Source organism: Schistocerca piceifrons, chromosome 1 (genome assembly GCF_021461385.2).
Source record: "Schistocerca piceifrons isolate TAMUIC-IGC-003096 chromosome 1, iqSchPice1.1, whole genome shotgun sequence".
Taxonomy (NCBI): Eukaryota; Metazoa; Arthropoda; class Insecta; order Orthoptera; family Acrididae; genus Schistocerca; species Schistocerca piceifrons.
In genome coordinates this window covers 1,142,421,901-1,142,443,335 of record NC_060138.1, presented here as the reverse complement: position 1 = coordinate 1,142,443,335, position 21,435 = coordinate 1,142,421,901, and the positions used below count along the sequence as shown (strand labels likewise).

The 21,435-nt window shown below is 43.6% G+C and overlaps 1 protein-coding gene across 1 annotated transcript in view; it reads left to right on the top strand.

Annotated features, from left to right (window-relative positions):
• Positions 1-4,420: 4,420 nt before the first annotated feature.
• Positions 4,421-21,435, top strand: part of LOC124778580 (mite allergen Eur m 3-like) — a 30,047-nt gene continuing 13,032 nt past the window's right edge. Inside the window, exons 1-2 of the mRNA XM_047253654.1 lie at positions 4,421-4,530; positions 17,815-17,950. Coding sequence (XP_047109610.1) covers positions 4,421-4,530; positions 17,815-17,950 — 246 coding nt within the window. The remainder of the gene's footprint in view (positions 4,531-17,814; positions 17,951-21,435) is intronic.

The following is a 21,435-nucleotide window of genomic DNA, read 5'->3' as shown; positions in this document are numbered from 1 at the left end:
GCTCGATCAGCTGTAGGCGCGTGACGTAGGAAGCAATTGTTCGCGGTCAACGACTGCCTTGTGCGGCGCGCAGACTTGACTGTTGCTTTGAGTATGTGCCGCCGCCAAAACACAGCGCGGTATCCTTGTACTCTCCGCATGTTTACATCTAGCTGTTGGTTCCTCAAAAGTATGTCATTCCACAAAGATTTTGACGTTTGATATATGATGTATTCCTTTAGAGCGTCGAGATTTAAGAGTTTCTACTTCGACAGTGTTATCATGAATAATTTTGCGAATTCTATATGGACCGTTATAAAGCAGAAAAAATTTGCGACACAAGCCTTTTCCTTTATGAGACAAACGATGAGACTTAATTAACACCTTCTGACCAACTGACAAGATTTTTAAACGACCAGGACGCTTAGCTGATTTCTCTCTTCTAGCAGCCGCAGATGCAATATTTTGCAGAGCCAGGTTGACAACTTCAGAATGCCGCAGTTTCCGTGAAGGCGGAAAAGGAATGATTTCAGATATGCGATTTGTTGGTACCTTATTTTTTAATATCAATAGAGGCGGTAAAGAAGTTGAGTCATTAGGAAGTTCATTCAGAATGTTTTGAAAAATATGAAGATACTGATCCCAAGTTCTATGATTCTGATGACAATAAAGACGGCACAATTTATTGATTTCCTTCATCCATCTCTCTGAAGCGTTAGATTGAGGGTGAAAAAGTGAAATGAAGATTGGTTTAATTTTACGACGGTGTAGAGTACGAAGCCAAATTTTAGAGCGAAACTGTGATCCATTATCTGATATAACCTTGTCAACGTGACCGACTTCTTTAAGAAAATGTTTGATAAAAGCATTAGATACTGAACGAGCTGTTGCTTTGCGTAAAGGTGTAAAACACACATATTTTGACGTCAGTTCCACTGCTACGAAAATGTACGCAAAACCATTAGTAGAACGAACCACTGGACCAAACAAATCGACTGCAGCCATCTCCTTTAATTTCGCTGGAATGATGGGAAACAACGGTGCTCTGTGAGAAATCGTTGGAGGCTTAGCCATTTGACATAATTTACATTTGGCAAGAACAGATCGAATACGTTTTTCCATATTACTGAAGTAACAATTTTCTCGTAATTTATGAAAGCATTTTCGGGGACCAAAGTGTGCATAACTGTAATGCGTATACCAAATCAGCTTATTAACCCACTCATCAGGAATACAAACTAACCAAACAAAGTTGTCGACCGATTTTCGTTTAAAAAGAATGTCATTGCGAACTGAATAGCCTCTAGTTTATCTGGATCAGGAAAAATACCTTCTGTACAAATAATGTGAGCGAGAAATTTCACCTGAGAACGACCAAATTCAGATTTTTCTAAGTTTACTGTAATGCTAACTCTTGCAAAAATACGTAATAATGAATCCAAAATTTTGTTGTGCTTACTCCAAGAACGTTTAGCAATAAGAATATCGTCAACATATGAAGTAATATTGTCACGAAGATAAACAGGTAAAATTTCGTTTAAGCTAGGAATGAATGCTGATGAAGATAAATTAAGTCCAAATGGTAATTTCCGAAGTCACTTTTAGGTAAAATCGTCATATCTGGTTATTGTTTACTTACTCTCTAGATAGATTGATAGTCGAAGAGTTGTTTTGGCAGATGCAAAGAATAGTAAAAGAGTAGGCAGCGGTACAGAAAACTAAAAGAGAAATAGCACCACTACAGCTCGGGGCCCTATGCTCGCTACGGCACATATTCACTTAGAGTAGTGAATCCCCTGAGGACATTAATAACTGCACATAATTTCTAGTTTGTGACTTAATGGCAACTTTGGCGGAAGTGCGTACATAAATTGATCTAACCATGCACATGGATGTATGTCATTCTTAGAATTGCGGAAGATCTTAAATTTCCGGACAGTCAAAAAGTGTTCATAGTCAAAGTTTTCGCCTCGTGGCGACAAAGACCTACCGCGTCTGTCCCAGTCACAATAACGATTATTGTTAAATTCACGCGCCTGGCGCTCTCTTGTTGCATTCCGTAAATGAAACAAACTATTTTCTTCAAACCCTTCTGCTAAACTAACACTTGTCAATTTATCTGATATCTCAACTCTTTCCGATGAGTCACTTAATTGTTCTTTCTGTTTATTTACGTCTTCTGTAAATGTCGCGACTCGGGTTTCGGTGTTGTCACATTTAGTAGGTAACTGTTCACACATTTTCGTTAAGTTATTTATTCTGTCATTTGGTACGGATTCCTCGATTCTTTCAATTATTTCTTCCTTATCTTTTGCACGTTGTAAATTTAACTCTGAAAATTTCTGTACTATCACGCGATCTCTTTCTTCCTGTTCTCTATCCTGTTCCCTTTGTCTGATTTCTGTTGAAATTAAGCTATTATTGTGAGCCTTCAAAATCGGTTGTACTTCTTCTCTAACTTCCCTCTTTAATTCGTCTTTCATGTTTTTGAAATATGTCCCCGTTCGTGAGCCTAACTGAGTTTCCATTGTTCCCCTATCAGTTTCTAATTCAGATCGTAACTGTGATCCCACTGCTTTCATCTCGGTTTTAATTGATCCCATCTCTGTTTTAATTGTTCCCATCTCAGTTTTAATTGTTCCTATCTCTGTTTTAAATTCAGATCGAAACTGCTCCATTGTTCCCCTATATGCTTTTAACTCAGATCCCAAATCCAGTATAGCACCCATCAACTGCTCTATCTCTTCTGTCGTTAATCTCGTAATCTGTGAATTTTCTGATTGAGAAACATTTTGAACTGTTACCGGACTATTTTCCTTGCTTATTAAATTGTTTTCCACTACATTATTCATGACACTGTTTTCCTCTGTTGGCGAGTTCGCCATGTTAACAATTTCGTTATTCTGACTATTCATCATTTTTGCCTGTTTCATTGACCGCGTAATCATTTACAAAACATAAAAAAAATTCGTCACTGTTCGAAAATCCCACACAATGACTCCTTATCTCCAACAATTCTATTCACACGAGATGTTTCCTTCAAACACGATTAACGAACATTTGAAATAATTGCACTGGATTTTCAAACCCGTTGACAAGACAACAATTTTAATTCTGAGAAAAAATACCATTAGAAGAATGACAATTACCAAATCTACACATGCAAAATAGACTACAATTACTAACTACAAATTACTACAACAATACTACCATCTACTATTTTTACAATCAGAAGAATCCAAGGGACGATCCGAAGCAACGGTCGCCACGTGCATGGGGGCTTTATTAATTATATATGATTGAAAATATTTTTTTTTAGTATGTCCGATTACGCAGTGTCTCGTAAACGGTTGGCCCTGACTAGTATTATTACGCAATCTGACTGCAACAAACAATGAAAGAAAATTTTCGTAAACACAGCTAATTAATTAAGTCCCCAGCAACTATAAAACCTACAAAACCAATGAGCACAAGAGTAACTGTTCTGTATGTGGGAGTGTGACTCAACGTCCACATCTGGCACGGTTCTTCTCCAACAGACAAGATTTTTTTAATACCAATTATACTGACGTGACAAAAAAAATTAGAAAAACTATAATTACGCAAGAAAACCAGAATTCACTCTAATACAAGAACACAAGCCAGATGCTTTGTTGACTGAACCTGTAGTGACGCATTATTTCAGACACACAATTAATAAAAGAACATTGTAGTTTTTACCTTCATATATATTGACGAAATGCACTCATTACAATAACATCTGCTATCTCTCCCATCAAATAACTGCATACAACATGGAACAACACTCTTTACTACAACATATCCCTCCGATTTCACGACAAGCAGTGCCCACTAGCACATCTCGACACGAACTCTTAACACGCACTGTCCTCTACGAGCTCTCGACAGGCACTGACTTCCACGAGCTCTCTACTAGCACTGACTGCCATGAACTCTCGACAATCACTGTGGAGGCGGCTTAATAGTATTCTTTGGCGCAATCTCTGGCGCAGTGGCACAGTGCAGCCACCTTTCAAGAGTACTAAATGGAATCCGCTAAATTTCATTCATTCGATAAATCACACAAATCTAAATGCTGTGAACTCCATTAAGTACTTACTGATTACAATTACTAATAACTGAATTTGGAACGAACACACAGATAACGTTGTTGGGAGAGCGAACCTAAGACTGCGATTTGTTGTCAGAACACTTAGGAGAGTAACAGTTCTACTAAGGAGACTACCTATACTAGGCTTGTCTGCCGTCTTCTGGAGTATTGCTTTGCGATCCGCATCAGATAGGATTCAAGGAGGACAGCGAAAAAGTTCACAGAAGTGAAACTCGTTTTGTATCATCGAGGAATAAGGGAAAGAGCGCCACGGAGATGATACACGAATTAGGGTAGCAGTTATTGAAACAAAGGCTGACTACAGAACGTATGTCGTTGCAGCTGTCCCTGCAGAAGAATGGTCACCACTCGTGCGGAGCGTCCATCCTCAGCGACTACTGGGCGCTGACTGCGGCTCACTGCGTTTACGCACTTGTTAGGTAAGTGTATGTGTGAATAACTAAATCGCACACTAAACCAATCAAGCATCGATCGGGGGATTTGTTTCTGGAGGGGAACAAAGTGTTCTACTGTCTCCATCCACCCGCACCCTCCAAAATGGCTTGCTGTACCTCCATTTTTAATGTGATACAGATATCTACGGTATTTATAACTTAAAATTTCTTCCATACATGGTCTTCCGAAATTCCCGTTACAAAATTCTACGACATATAGAGGGGGGCGAGTAGATAATATTTTGAACTGCAATCCCTGTCTGGCAAAGTGATGTTTCTGTGCTACAACCATTTGAAAATATGTTGGTAACACGACCACTTTTGCAAATAATTTATTAGGCGCGATCCAGTACATCACTTGTTTTGCAGTTCCACTCATTAATGCCAAAGAAACTGCTCGTTACGCGTTGACGGATTTCTTCAACGTGATGCAGTACGGCCGCTTCCAGCTTGGATGTGCGGCGTCTCCTTGGAGCACCACAATCACACCTGCTGAAGGTAAAGCCCTTCCTCGAAGCCATTGCTAATTGTGGCGAAAAGGATATGCGATTGTTTCGGACGTTGTCGAGAACGATCTTGAGAAAGGCGAGGAGCTGCTCTTCCACTACCGTGAGCTTCGCGATTCAAAAGGATCATGTCGGTGTATTCTGCAAACGTGTAGTCAACCATGTTGCTCTAATACTCACAGACATGTGAGTGAAGCTCAAAGCACGTCAGTGAGACAGGACGGACGTCAAATGACATAAGCCGATCTGATGCAACTAGTCCCCACGATGACTACCCTCTTACAAACGTACTTAGAATTATTTTTTTTTTTAAGTTCTATGGGACCAAACTGCTGAGGTCATCGGTCCCTAAGCTTACACACTACTTAATGTAACTTAAAGTAAGTCATGCCGAGGACAACACACAAACCGATGCTCGAGGGAGGACTCGAACCTCCGACGGGGGGAAGCCGCAAGAACCGTGACAAGGCGCCCTAGACAACACGGCTACCCCGCGCGGCGAACGTGATTTCAAACGAATGAAGCACAGAAATGATACGTTTCCGGACACTGGCTCCTATTCAAAATATCGTATACTCATCCCCCTCCACAAATCTTAGAATTTTGTAACGGGAATTTCCGAGCACCCTGTACACAGTGTGCTACCAAGTGAAAGACAGAGGGCAAAGCTGCCTGTAAAGTTCATGCAAGGTGTTACGAAAACTAGGTAATCTGCAGAAAGCTATCTAAAGCATTCCCTTGTGGGTGACGCTCACAGAAGATGAGAAAGGTGCTCTGATAGCGAAAAAGAACAGAACGTTATTATTATAGAGAAATACACAATAATGTGAGCAGCAGAAAAAAGATGCCAAGAAAAAGCAATGTAAAGATCATAATGATCCCATGAAAGAAAGTAACGAATTCAATAGATGAGCACTCAGTCTGTCACTATCGAAAAACATTGCCACAAACACGGTAGGTGTAGGCTGCACTGTCGATGTTCATGGTACCGATAACATGCACTGCACTTGGAGGAATACGCTCGCAGCACTTCTGAAATGGAGCGTCAGTGTCCAGGCTGTGACTCACACTGGCTGGTGATCGCAGGCCGCCCGGCGGAGGAGTTCCGGGAAGATGTCTCGTGTGCAGACGCAAGCTGTTACTGGCTATAGCCGGTGAATGTCACGCCCTCAGTACAGCAGCGGTTGTCGTAGGCAATGACGGACAGCGCGGGCTTGCAGGCGCCTGACAGGGCGGCGACCCGCAGCACTCCGTTGCGTGGCGTGTGGCACGGTCAGGAGGCAACAGCCGTACGCTATACTAAATTGACGTGACAGAATCATGGGATACGTCCAAATATCACGTCGGACCTCTTTTACCCGGCATACTGCGGCAACTCGACGTGTCATAGGCTCAACAAGTCGTTGAAAGGCCCCTGGAGAAATACCGAGGCATGCTGCCTCTAGAGCCGTTGATAACTGCGAAGGTTTTGCTGGTGCAGGATGTTTTACACTGATTGACCTCTCGCCCATGTTCCATAAACGTTCGAAAAGATTCATGCCCGCCGATCTGTGTAGCCAAGTCATTCGCTCTAATTGTCGAGAATGTTCTTCAAATCGATCGCGAACATGTGTGGCCCAATGACATGGTGCAGTGTCATCCATAAAAATTCCATCGTTATTTGGGAACATTAAGTCCATGAATGGTTGCAAACAATCTCCAAGTAGCCGAACATAACTAATCAGTGATCGGTTCCATTTGATCAGAGGACACAGTTCATTCCATAAAAACACAGCCACGTCATTATGGAGCGACCGCCAGCTTACGCAGTGCTTAGTTGACACTTTGGGTCCATAGTTTCTAGAGGCCTGCGTCACACTCCAACCCTACATCAGTTCTTGCCAAATCTTGCCCTGTCTCTCCAGGCCATGGATTTCCAGTCGTCTAAGGTCCAACCGATGTGGTCACAAGCCCAGCGTCGGTCGTCTGCTGCCGTAGCCTTTTAGAGCCGAATTTCACCGTTCTATCGTAACGAATACGTTCGCCGTACGTCCCATATTGATTTCTGCAGGTATTTCACGCAGTGTTGCTTGTATTTTAGCACTGACAACTCTACGGAAACGTCGATGCCGTGGGTCGCTCAGTGAAGGCCATTGGCCACTTCGTTGTCCATGGCGACAGGTAAAGCCTGAAATTTGGTATTCTCGACACACTCTTGACACTGTGGATATCGGAATATTGAAATCCCTAAAGATTTCCGAATGTTGCACGCGTCTAGTCCAAGTACCATTTCACCTTCCGAGACGGCTGATTCCCGTCGTGCGACCTTAATCACGTTGGAAACCTTTTCACTGAGTGCAAATGACAGCTCCGCCAATGGACTGCCCTTTTACACCTTGTGTACGTGATATTGCCAGCATCTGTGCATGTGCATATCGCTGTCCCATGATTTTTGCACACTCAGAGTATCGTACTTAATGAAAAACAATCATACACGCACTACGGTCATGTCGGTAAATATCTGCAAAATTTGAGGTTACGAGCCGCAGCTGAATTCAATTGTATGTCAAATTACAAGCTTTTCCGTTAGTTCGACATCCACTGTGCAAATATAGTCCAAGAAAACCTCCAGGTCCTAATCCCAGCGACCTGGGTTTTTCTGCCTAGTGGCATCTCAAAAGCGAAATGTACAGCACTCTCGTTTATAGAATGGGGAACTTCATCGGTGATTACTGTTGCCAACATTTACGATATCATGAAGGGGTGTTTGAAAGAATTCGTAGCTGACTGCAGGGACGAGAGCAGTAGTCTATCAAATGTGAGGACGAAAGTTGGCGGATCTCCTTTAACAAGAAATTGTGTACAGCATACTGTAAACACGTAAAGTGGTAACAAAGTACTGTAATTCTATTTTAAGTAAGCTATAGATGAAATTTGAGCCACATTGTATGTGGACTTAATGGAAAAGTTTATATTTGAAATATTATGTTGGCGCATAACTTCATAGCGTTTTCCATAAGTTTAATAGACACAAACATGACAGTGACTTCAGTCATCAATAAAACACACATAAAAAAGTTTAGCGTCACCCCGGTTCCTAGAACTCCTGAAGATATACGTTGACTGTGGATATTGTATCACCGACACAGTCCCTTTGACAGTTCAGAGATGTCACTAAACCCGCCCAAAGATGTAAACATGAGCAGCGCCTATTGGACGGAGGGGTCTGACAGCCGATCAGTTCCAGTCATTCCACCAGGAAGGAGGTACACGGTTCGTTTTGTCTGTAGTTCAGCCATGCCTAGACGGTCAATACCGCGGTTCGATGGCGTCCGCACTGCTACTTTGTGCCAGGAAGGGCTCTCAAAAAGGGAAGTGTACAGGCGTCTCGGAGTGTACCAAAACGATGTTGTTCGGACGTGGAGGAGATACAGACAGACAGGAACTGTCGATGACATGCCCCGCTGAGGCCACCCAAGGGCTACTACTGCAGTGGATGACCGCTACCTACGGATTATGCCTCGGAGGAACCCTAACAGCAACGCCACCATGTTGAATAATGCTTATCGTGCAGCCACAGGACGTCGTGTTACGACCCAAACTGTGCACAATACGCTTCATGATGCGCAACTACACTCCCGACGTTCATGGCGGGGCCCATCTTTGCAACGATGACAACATCCAGTTTGGTACAGATGGGCCCAACAACATGCCGAACGGACCGCTCAAGATTGGCATCACGTTCTCTTCACCGATGAGTGTCGCATATGCCTTCAACCAGACAATCGTCGGAGACGTGTTTGGAGGCAACCCGGTCAGGCTGAACGCCTTAGACACATTGTCCACCGAGTGGAGCAAGGTGGAGATTCCCTGCTATTTTGGTGTGGCTTAATGTGGGGCCGACATACGCCGCTGGTGGTCTTGGAAGGCGCCTTAACGGCTGTAAGATATGTGAATGCCATCCTCCGACCGATAGTGCAACTATATCGGCAGCATATTGGCGAGGCAGTCGCCTTCATGGAGACAATTCGCATCCACATCGTGCACATCTTGTGAATGACTCCTTCAGGATAAAGACATCGCTCGACTAGAGTGGCCATCATGTTCTCCTGACATGAACCCTATCGAACATGCTTAGGACACACAGAAAAGGGCTGTTTATGGACGACGTGACCCACCAACCACTCTGGGGGACCTACACCGAATGGCCGTTGAGGAGTGAGACAATCTGGATCAGCAGTGCCTTGATAAACTTGTGGATAGTATGCCACGACGAATACAGGCATGCATCAAAGCAAGGGGACATGCTACTTGGTTTTATAGGTACTTGTGTATACAGCAGTCTGGACCACGATTTCTGAAGGCCTCGCTGTATGGTGGTACAACATGCAATGTGTTGTTTTCATGAGCAATAAAAAGGGCGGAAATGATGTTTATGTTGATCTCTATTTCCAATTTTCTGTACAGGTTCTGTAATTCTCGGAACCGAGATGATAAAAACTTTTTTTGATGTGTGTATATTCTCATTCACGATAACTTTTCGAATCCGCTGCTATAGTAATCACGTGGTTTTTAGGAAGATAACTCGTCAGACCATGTTCGGAGTGCATTTTCATCTGGAAAGGAAGTTCCTACAGGTTGTTCTATAGAGAGCGGAAAAGGAGAAAATCTGAGCAAGATCTGGTGAAGAAGCTGGGCGCGGAATAACATCCCAGTCCAACTCCTGTATAGTGTTTTTGACAATGTAGCAGAATGTGTGCGAGCGTTATCGTGGAGTAACATCAGTTCATGCATTCTTCCTGGTCGTTGTCCTTGGACTTCGTCTGCAACACGGCTCAGTTGTTGACAATAAATATCAGCAGTGATGGTTACATCTCAACGAATCAATTCGTAGTACTGCACACCGTCGCTGTTCCACCAAATGCATAACACTATCTATTGTGGATGCGCACAGGTCTGTGTATGGTAGTTGCTGCTTTTTTTGGGCGCAACCATTCCCTCCTTTTTCTTGTGTTAGCATAAAGACACCATTTCTCGCCACCAATGAAGATACAGCATAGGAATACTCAATGTTGTTCACGAGCCAAATGATGACGAGCTAGCGGATATGCACATATTACCACCCACTGGTTTGAGTGATTTTGTCTTATAGTACCCGCGTTTTGAACCTTTCCCATTGCCTGCAAATGTCCTACGATGGTGGAGTGTTCAGATTTCATCACATCTGCAAGTTATCGAGTACAATGTTGTGGGTGATAATGGATTAGTACGTTCAAACGATCTTCAAGAAAGCCTGAAGGTTTTCCTGTATGTGGAGAGTCACTAACGCCAAAGCGATACTCATTAAAGCGAGAAGACGATTTTCTTGCCGTGCTGTGTCCAGTGACATTATCTGAATACACGGCGCAAGTGTTTCTGGCAGCTTCCGCTGCTGTCACCCCTCTACTGAACTCAAACAGTAGAATATTTCAGAAATGTTTCGTTTCTCCACTTTGCACTCCATTTTCAGGCGTCCACAGATCCAGTCACTATCTGCAGCTACAAAACGACAATATGTGAACTCAAGTAGCAAGACTGAACTAAAAACAAAAACAAAAAAAATCACAGTCGGTTATCAAACCCATAGCAACCGGAATACCAACATGCAGAACAAAATCGCCTCGAACTTATCCACCAACCTAAGCGCATCCCTATTATGACAACACTTCGTACTTAAGCCATTGGTGACTAGCGGCCATACACTCGTAAGTATCTTACAAATGGCTCCTCTGTGGATCAATATCTACTTGAAACATTTTGCGTTTATAAAGAAAACTGTTCGAAAACTACAAGACATGAGGAAAATAGACACATTTCAGTGAATGGGGCACTCAAGTTTCCAGCGGGTATTTCAGGTGCTCAATATGGGCATAGTCTGTGAGCTGGCGAACGTCAATACGTGTATGCAACCCAAAAAAGTCACTGCTGTAGGCGCTGTTAGAGAGGGCGCAACGGCAGCAGCCCGCTTTGGGACTCTGTTCACCGGCTTGCCTATCTGTACACACGAACTAATATACAGGGTGAGCACAAAGTCTTGCCATGATTATATAGCCTTACAACAGAATAACCGTTTGACATAATAAGTTACATTTGATGCCGTTACGTAGGATAGTGTTAGTGGTTTTTTTAAGACCACTTAGGTTAGTAAACCTCAACGTGTGCTCCCTTGGTAGCTCGGAGAACGTCGAGGCGGTATTACAGTTCCCGCCTGGTGTTTGTAACGTGTGTTCTGTCACAGCACCCACAGTATCTTCTATCCTAGCCTTCAGTTCGTCGACGTCAGCAACTGGTGTGACGAAGACTCTGTCCTTGATGTAGCCCCAGAAAAAGAAGTCAAGGGGCGCAATGTCTGGAGAGCTGGGTGGCCAGGGTGTTCGACCGTTCCTTCCAATTCACCGATTGGACATTACTCCCCTATCCAGACGTTACGTCCCTTGACTATTTTTCTGGGGCTATATCAAGGACAGTGTCTTCGTCACACCAGTTGATGACGTCGACGAACTGAAGGTTAGGATACAAGCTGGTGTGGGTACTGTGACAGAACACATGTTACGAAACACCTGGCGGGAACTGGAATACCGCCTCGACATTCTCCGAGATACCAAGGGAGCACACGTTGAGGTTTACTAACGTACGTCGTCTTAAAAAAAAAGAAAAAAAAACTAACAAAAACTAACCTATGTAACGGCATAAAATGTAACTTATTATGTCAAACGATTATTCTGTAATAAATTGTTATGATCAGGGCAAGGCTTTGTGCTCACCCTGTATATTTAGTAAATTATTGGCTTTCGGGAAGTGATCATTTAGCCCAATCAGTAGCGGAACGTCAATTATGACAGTACGAACGTAAGTACAGTGAAATACTGTAGGGAGCTGCTGTTGAGTGTTAGTATACTGGAGCAGAATTTTATTAATAGCATTAATAAAAAATAAACCACTTCGTTGACACATCAGGATTCTTAAGAAATATTTTCTGAAATCTTGACAAGAAATCCAAGGCTTAACACAGTTGTTTGATAAGATCAACAATGTGACGTTTAACAACATATTCCAAATTTCAGCTTTAGGAACCTACAGAAATGGCTAACAGGCAATAAAAATTCGACATCCAGTGGCAAGTAAAACAGATGGCATATAGTTAGGAAAAAACAAGCAAATCCAAGTAAATAGACTGATGAAAAGTTCATGTAAAATACAGTCAGCTGGTCGTGCAGACAGGGTGCCCATGTAGCACCAAAACAACTTCTTCCTTTTGTTTACGAACAACACTCAACCTGGTTGGGCAGCTGATTTTTTAGGCTCTCACTTTAGTATGGTTAACAGAGAGAGAGAGAGAGCAACCACTTTAGGTTTAGCAGTTCTTTTACTCAGGACCCTTTCAGCTGAACTCACAGTATAAAACACATGTTTACTCAAGCTATCCTGTAATCTACACATTACTAATTACTAAGTTTATAGAAAAAATTACAACTTCAAAATACATTGGAGAAAATTTGGAAAAGATGAAGCGTGGTCAGAAACCACGTTAGATAGCGCCAGTTAACGAGCCCAAACACAGGCAAGAGGCTTCCACACCGCCAGTTTAATATTCAGAAATACACACTAAAATTACTTGAATTAGGTAACTTCTAAAGTTGAACAAAACTGCTTTACAGACGAGTATGGAGAACCAAGATGACAAATAAGGGAATAGTCTTTTCATACATAAAATATAACTGTTTGGACCGTAATTGAATGCACTCCATAATTCCCAGGAAGTAGGAACGTAAGTCAACAACTTCCTGATCAATGGCTGCAATCGGTTGAGCATATCCACTAGTCGCCCTCGTGTTCAGTCATTTGGAGCTACCTGACAGGAAACCAACCCGGCGCCACAGGGGACGCAGACTTCTTCCGGATGATCCACTTCCAAATACAAGTAGAGGCGGTTGCAACACACCGAAATAACTTGTACATGGACATTCTCCAATGATCGTGCCGATATAGAATATCATGTAATCCGTTCCGACTAAAATTGCAAATGGAGCAGCGAGCCAAGTATTTTACAAGACACGACGTCACGGCGCTTAATACTGACGTCGCCACACAATACGCTAGACACCCGGTCACTGAGAGAGTGAGAGATAGAGCAATCGTCCCCATTGTTGCGCTTAAATCGATATAAACGTCACTGCGCTTCCCTCTGACAGTGGAAAATCGCTCTGACTCTGCCACCGTCAGTGATGCTGCCAACCGGGATCTATTGATACTGAATCGCGTCACGTTATAGCCGCATGGCACAGACAGCAAAACAGTTCCCAAGCGGAGAAAAAGAAATCTGCGGCAGGGCTGAGAATCGAGCACTTCACTGAGAAATCCGCCGCGAACACCGAGCAGCTACTGAGGCGATTGTAGGACCTAATTATACGCGGCAGTAAGGAGCGGATAATTTATGTGTTGTTCAGACACGCCTGCCTCCTATACCCGGGCCGCTGAAACATTGCCCTTGACGTTTGCGTATGAAGTTGGCAGCGTAACAGAGTAACAAGTGAAGAACGATAGGCGCTAGGCGTTCAGCGTGGGGCGCCAGCCAATCACAGAGCAGTGAGCACTGCTGTTATTCACGTGCTGTGACGTCAAAATTCCCGCGTTGCCGGCTTTGTTTAGTGAATGTGTATACAACGTGAATTGTGTGTTGTTTACCGCTTGTTTTCGTTGTACTGTGTGCTATATCGTTGTGACTTTTGTTACGTTGTGAGTGTACATACTTGGAAAATGCCACCGAAAAGACTTCGTTCACCTAGTGACAATCCTTTGCGTCGAGGGGTGCCGCTAAACAGCCAGGCACTGGAGTTACTACGCAGAACTCGTGAGTTTTACGAGCAGGAGAAAAACTACATAAGCATTCATGGACAGCCATCAATTCCTGCCGACAAAGTGGTGGAACGTACGTCGAAAACTCTTGGTATTAGTGCAAGAACCGTAGTAAGTAAGGGAGTCTTACTACAAAACTTGGAAGATACTGAAGTGAGCCGTAATGATTCCGAGCTGTCTGGATCAAATAATACATTTTTATCAACCCCGGGAAAGAAGAAAAAGCGGCCTAGTCCTATCACAGATTCAGATTCTTTCCAGACTGATGCAATTCGTAGGCATGTTTATGCTTACTACAGCAGAAAAGAGTATCCGACTGTAGCTAAGTTATTAATCTCTTTAAAAGAAAGTGAACTCTTCAGGGGTGGCAAAACATCACTAAAAATTGTGTTAAAAATATGGGTTTCCGTTACAAAACTCTAGACGGACGCAAAGTACTGTTAGAGAGGGCACATATTGTTACCACAGTAGCATTTTCTTGCACAAAATTGAGGGCAGAGACATTCATTCCATAATTTGGCTAGACGAAACGTGGGTTAATGCCGGGGAAGCTGTCAGTAAATGTTGGACGGATAACACACCCAGCAGAAGCGGCCATCAGCCGACGGGAAGAGGAGCTAGATTAAATGTGGTCCATGCAGGCTCCTCCAGTGGTTTTGTCCCTGACGCACTTTTAGTTTTTAGATCAAAAAAGACTGGTGATTACCATGAAGATATGGATCACACACGATTTGTTGAGTGGTTCAGCAACCTCTTAAAACAATTTCCTGTCCCTACAACAATTGTAATGGACAATGCTCCATATCATTCGGTGATACAGAACAAAGCCCCAACCACAAATTATCGGAAAGAAGTTATGGTGCAGTGGTTACAGGCTCGAAATATTGCAGCGGATATGAGTACGACAAAGGTTCTGTTATATTCTTTTGTTATAGAAAATAAGCCTACGACACCTACATATGTAGTCGACGAAATTGCCAAGGAGCAGGGTCATACTGTAATAAGGCTGCCACCATATCACTGCCATTTCAACCCTATCGAGTTAATATGGAGTGATGTAAAAATGTGTGTAAGGAACAACAACAAGTCCTTTACAATAACAGAGGTGGAAAAGCTGTTGCGTGAAGCTCTTGTGACTGTGGATGCAGCCTCAAGGAGAAAAAAAGTAGATCACGTCGAGAAGCTTATACGAGCAGCACAGACAATAGAAGGCATTATCAGTGCCCATGAACAATTAATGATTTGTCTTGCTGATGACGACGATGAAGACGGTTTTGGCGAAGAATCGCACAACAGTGACAATGGCGAGCAGGATGGAATTGCGCCATTATCGCTGTAAATTGGTGAGTGAAAAATTACTAATATTGGTTATTTATTGCAATCTCGGTTATTATTTATTTTGTAAACTACGTACATTATTGATTTTAAAGTACCAGTCGTCAGATGCTTGTTTTTTGTATTTCTTTGCTCCGTTATCGAAAGGGTGCGCATTGTTATGCTTTTACATGCATTATTATACGGTTGTTTACTTCCTGTCATTGTAGTACAACTAAAAACGAGTTTTTATATACACTGTAATTGCTCAATCGGGACGGAAAACTGTATCGTCTGCTGCGTGTATAGAGGCTGCTGTTGCAACATCGCTATTACAGTATAGCCAACCTAACTAGACAAAAAGCGAACTGTCAAGTACAATGTTTCGCCGGCGGGGGTATAGTGGTGCTTTCTGCAACTATGCCAAGCGGCGAATTACGAATCGAAGGGAGTGGTCCTCCACCCAATTATGTTTATGCCTTGTAGTTCTCGAAAAGTAGTCTTCTGAAACCTCAGAGGTACTTGAGGATAACCCTGTATATACCCGGACCTTGAGCTGCCACCTACTGCCACGTTTTCCATATCAGCGACCACAGTAGTCATTAGACATCGTGAGAGAGCAGAATGGGGCGCTCCACGGAACTCACACTTCGAACGTGGTCAAGTGATTGAGTGTCACCTGTGTCATACGTCTGTACGCGAGATTTCCACACTCCTAAACATCCTTAGGTCCACTGGTTCCGATGCGATAGGGACATCACGCCGGTAAGTGCCAAAAGACGACTCGCTCGGTGTAAGGAGCGTAAAACTTGGACGATTGAACAATGGAAAAACGTTGCGTTGAGTGATGAATCACTGCGCACAATGTGGCGATCCGATGGCACGGTGTAGATATGACCAATGGCTGGTGAACATCATCTGCCAGTGTGTGTTGTAGTGCCAGCAGTAAAATTCGGATTCGGTGGTTTTATGGCGTGGTCGTGTTTTCATGGAGGGGGATTGTACCTCTTGTTGTTTTGCGTGGCACTACCACAGCTCAGGGCTACATTCATGTTTAAAGCACCTTCTTGCTTCCCACTGCTGAAGAGCAATTCGGGGATGGCGATTGCATCTTTCAAACGATCGAGTACCTGTTCATAATTCACGGCCTGTGGCGGATTGGTTACACGACAATGACATCCCTGTAATGGTCTAGCCTGCACAGAGTCCTGACCTGAATCCTATAGAACACCTTCGTGATGTATTGGAACGCCGACTTCGTGCCAGGCCTCACAGACCGACATCGATACCTCTCCTCAGTGCAGCACTTCGTGAAGAATGGGCTACCATTCTCCAAGAAACATTCCAGCACTTGACTGAACGTATGCCTGCGAGAGTGGAAGCTGTCATCAAGGCTAGTGTGGGCCAACACCATATTGAATTCCGCATTACCGATGGAGGGCGGATACTTTTGATCACGTAGTGTACGTGTTGAGTCACGTAAGACGAAACAATCCTTTTATTTCATGAGGAGGTCAAGATATCGAGACGAGGTTTCCGGCAAGTGATAATTCATAGTGGGGCACGTAATTTTAGTCCTAACTTCCGTATGAATCGAGATATTGTGGCAGTTATGGTTTTTTTGTGGAAAGATGTATTATTTTTAGCTGTATGTGAAAGCTCTTGAAAGGTCGAGTACAACGACATAATGTAATGTTGACTAATCATGAAAGACAAAGCAGCCAGAACGGCTGTAATTACAGTCAAGAGCCGTTCCGCCGTTATCTGTAGCGAGGAGATACACTTACGGTACTGAGATATGTTATTTCTCCTTGGTCCTTCTATATACGACATCGATATGGGCCAGTTATGATTTTTGTAAATGGAGCTATACGCTAACTTGAAGCTTACGCAAACCGTTTCAGATATATGTATGCTCTCCTGTTTAAGAGAGCAACTGTTGTGGAAAAGATTAAAAAGATAAAACGATGGAATTGGTATCAGATCCGCACTTGCCGGTATATAAACAGCCTTGTAACTTCAAGAAGTTTCTCCGCTAATTCTGGAAATGGTTGCAATCCTGCCATTATATGCCGCTGTACTCTTTACAAGCGCTTTCCTCTACCGGCCTATCGTCACAAATTGCCTACGGCAACGAGCACTATAAAGCTGTTATTATGTATATAGACACAACAGTTACGAAAAATGAATGTACTGGAGTACTGGTTATTATTCGTGTTTTACTCCCCCAATTAATAAATATCAATAAAACGAATAGCGATCTAGAAAAATGTGGAACATCTCTATCGAATGGACACTTAAAATTCCGATTTAAAAATAATTTTGCTTCTAATGGGAAACAAACCGACGCTTTCCGCCGACGCTGGGTGTTCTATAAAATTCTTCATGAACGGGTTTTGTTTGGAGCTAACTCCAGCTACACTTTGTGAAAACGAAATTCCAAATATCTCCCGGAACACCAGAAAAAAATCGTCTGACGGCCCATAAGACAGAGCCTTCGCAGGCTTCCCCGTGTTTGCACCGTAACTTTACGTACAAGTTGACACGCAGTGTTACTGCATTTTTTTGCCTGCAGTGGCACCGTTCTGGAGTTGCTATCAGGCACCATCACTCTGGACGAGGGAGGCACCCGCCACTCCGTAACGTCCATCGTCATCCACCCGCAGTACGATGAGTCCGACTCCTGGGTCAACGATGTCGCAGTGCTTAGGGTGAGTATCTAGTACGAGGTGCATTCAAATTCTAAGGCCTCCGATTTCTTTTCTCCGGACTGGAAATAGATAGAAAATGAGGCCGCCTTCATTGTCAATACGTCCCAGAGATGGCAGCACCGTATGGCAGATGGAATTTTACCGCCAGCGGCGAGAATGAGAACTGTTTTAAATATTTAAAATGGCGACGTTTTCCTTACTTGAACAGTGTGCAATCATTCGTTTTCTGAATTTGCGTGGTGTGAAACCAATTGAAACTCATCGACAGTTGAAGGAGACATGTGGTGATGGAGTTATGGATGTGTCGAAAGTGCGTTCGTGGGTGCGACAGTTTAATGAAGGCAGAACATCGTGTGACAACAAACCGAAACAACCTTGGGCTCGCACAAGCCGGTCTGATGACATGATCGAGAAAGTGGAGAGAATTGTTTTGGGGGATCGCCGAATGACTGTTGAACAGATCGCCTCCAGAGTTGGCATTTCTGTGGGTTCTGTGCACACAATCCTGCATGACGACCTGAAAATGCGAAAAGTGTCATCCAGGTGGGTGCGACGAATGCTGACAGATGACCACATGGCTGCCCGTGTAGATTGTTGCCAAGCAATGTTGACGCGCAACGACAGCATGAATGGGACTTTCTTTTCGTCGGTTGTGACAATGGATGAGACGTGGATGCCATTATTCAATCCAGAAACAAAGCGCCAGTCAGCTCAATGGAAGCACCCAGATTCACCACCACCAAAAAAATTTCGAGTAACGGCTAGTGCTGAAAAAATGATGGTGTCAATGTTCTGGGACAGTGAGGGCGTAATCCTTAACCATTGCGTTCCAAAGGGCACTACGGTAACAGGTGCATCCTCCGAAAATGTTTTGAAGAACAAATTCCTTCCTGCACTGGAACATAAACGTCCGGGAAGGGCTGCGTGTGCGCTGTTTCACCAAGACAACGCACCCGCACATCGAGCTAATGTTACGCAACAGTTTCTTCGTGATAACAGCTTTGAAGTGATTCCTCATGCTCTCTACTCACCTGACCTGGCTCCTAGTGACTTTTGGCTTTTTCCAACAATGAAAGACACTCTCCGTGGCCGCACATTCACCAGCCGTGCTGCTATTGCCTCAGCGATTTTCCAGTGGTCAAAACAGACTCCTAAAGAAGCCTTCACCGCTGCCATGGAATCATGGCGTCAGCGTTGTGAAAAATGTGTACGTCTGCAGGGCTATTACGTCGAGAAGTAACGCCAGTTTCATCGATTTCGGGTGAGTAGTTAGTTAGAAAAAAAATCGGAGGCCTTAGAAATTGAATGCACCTCGTAGATCAATATGTCGGAAAGAAACCTAAAAATCAGGAGTTACGGCTCCACAATCTTGAGCCAATGTTATCACATCTGTAGTTGTAAAGTGAAACTTATACCGAACGCCCCATAGTATTGTTACAAACACCAGCTACCATCAGCATTAATTTCAGATATAGACCAACTTTAGACTTTTCCATACATTGCGATGTTTTGTTGCTGCGTGTTTCCTGATATAATCTATCCACCTTCCTCTAAGTCGCCATAGTGATTTTTTTCTTTTCTTATCTTTTGGAATCTAGTTAAGAATTTAGTTGTTCCACCTATCTTTCATTCGTGTTCTTTCCTGTCCAACTCCAATTTTCGTTCTCGCTTCCCACGCCCGGGTTCCCGGGTTCGATTCCCGGCGGGGTCAGGGATTTTCTCTGCCTCGTGATGGCTGGGTGTTGTGAGCTGTCCTTAGGTTAGTTACGTTTAAGTAGTTCTAAGTTCTAGGGGACTTATGACCACAGCAGTTGAGTCCCATAGTGCTCAGAGCCATTTTTTTGAACCAACTCCAATTTCGACACAGCTAACAGATTATATTAGATATTCTTTTCGTTCCAATAAATCTATAGTGACGAGATCATCCAGGATGTAGAACATGTCAGGAAAACAAGAATACACAGTAAATATTTACAAATAAAAATAAATATTCTGATGTAGCTTCTACAAATGCCAAGAGAAATGGTCCTCATACATCAAAATAAACCTAAACAAATTCTCTTTCAGAAGGAAATAAATAAATTGTCACAAATCGTTTGAGGTTCTAACTCATCCCAAAGCTGTTCATTTGTTTCCAGTTCGGAACCCTGGGCAGGTCAGTACATTTCAGGAATGTTACTCTCCACGAACCATTGCATCACTGCGCCTGCTTTGTGACAGGGTGCATTGTGCTGCTGATACGACCAACCATCGTACTCTAACTGTTTCTCTACTGCACGCAGTACACATTCCTGTAAAATGTGTTCGTATCCTTTCACATTAATCGTCTTCCTAATGGTACCACACCCTAACCAGGAAAAACAATCCCATTATGATAGCACTACATCTTCCGTGCTGGTACTTAAAAAACTGGTTCAAATGGCTCTAAACACTATGGGACTTAACATCTGTGGTCATCAGTCCCCTAGACTTAGAACGACTTAAACCTAACTAACCTAAGGATATCACACACAGCCATGCCCGAGGGAGGATTCGAACCTGCGACCGTAGCAGCAGCGTGGTTGCGGACTAAAGCGCCTAGAACCGCTCGACCACAGCGGCTGGCGCTGGTATCTTACTGCTAGCTTTACACATGATGGTAGGTAACACTTCGATCGGCTTGGTGGCCAGCCGGTGTGGCTGAGCGGTTCTAGGCGCTTCAGTCTGGAACCGCGCGACCGCTACGGTCGCAGGCTCGAATCCTACCTCGGGCATGGATGTGTGTGATGTCCTAAGGTTAGTCACGTTTAAGTAGTTCTAAGTTACAGAGTACTGATGACCTAAGATGTTGAGTCCTATAGTGCTCAGAACCATTTGAACAAAGATTGTTACTTAACCTAAACCGGTAGACAATAAAGGTATATGTGTACACCTGATGGCTCAGAGACGCGTTCCTTCACACAGAGAGTCCAGAAAGACTCCAAAAACAAGTGGAAACAGATGTTACGTCACATAGTGCTGAGAGCCATTTGAAGCATTTTTTTCGGATTGGTGGGCGGGACAGTGTGTATCATCACTCTGTATCACTCGTCTCGAGTCATTCAGTGTCCAGTGGCATCGCTCTTTACACAACCTCAGGTACAGCTCAGCTTTGACGACAGAAGTGTGCCGCTTAGGAGGTGGTACCCCAGCATCGCACACCATTCTTTTTAACTTCTTATACACAGTTATTTTGGATTGCTGATAGCGCTATGGAACTCACCAGACTTACTAGCTTTCCTTCCGTTAATTTCTACTGAATTTTTATAACTCCCGCTCCGGAATATCGGTGTTTTTTGTCCATCTGAGCATGATGTCTGCCTGGTCTAGGTTTAGCTACGATTCTTCGTTCCCGTTTCCACTTCACAAGCACTTTACCGGCAGTCGACTTCGGCATTTTTAGAAGGGTTGGAATTCGCCCAATGAATTTGTTACCAAGGTAAGATCCAATGACAAGTCCGTGTGTG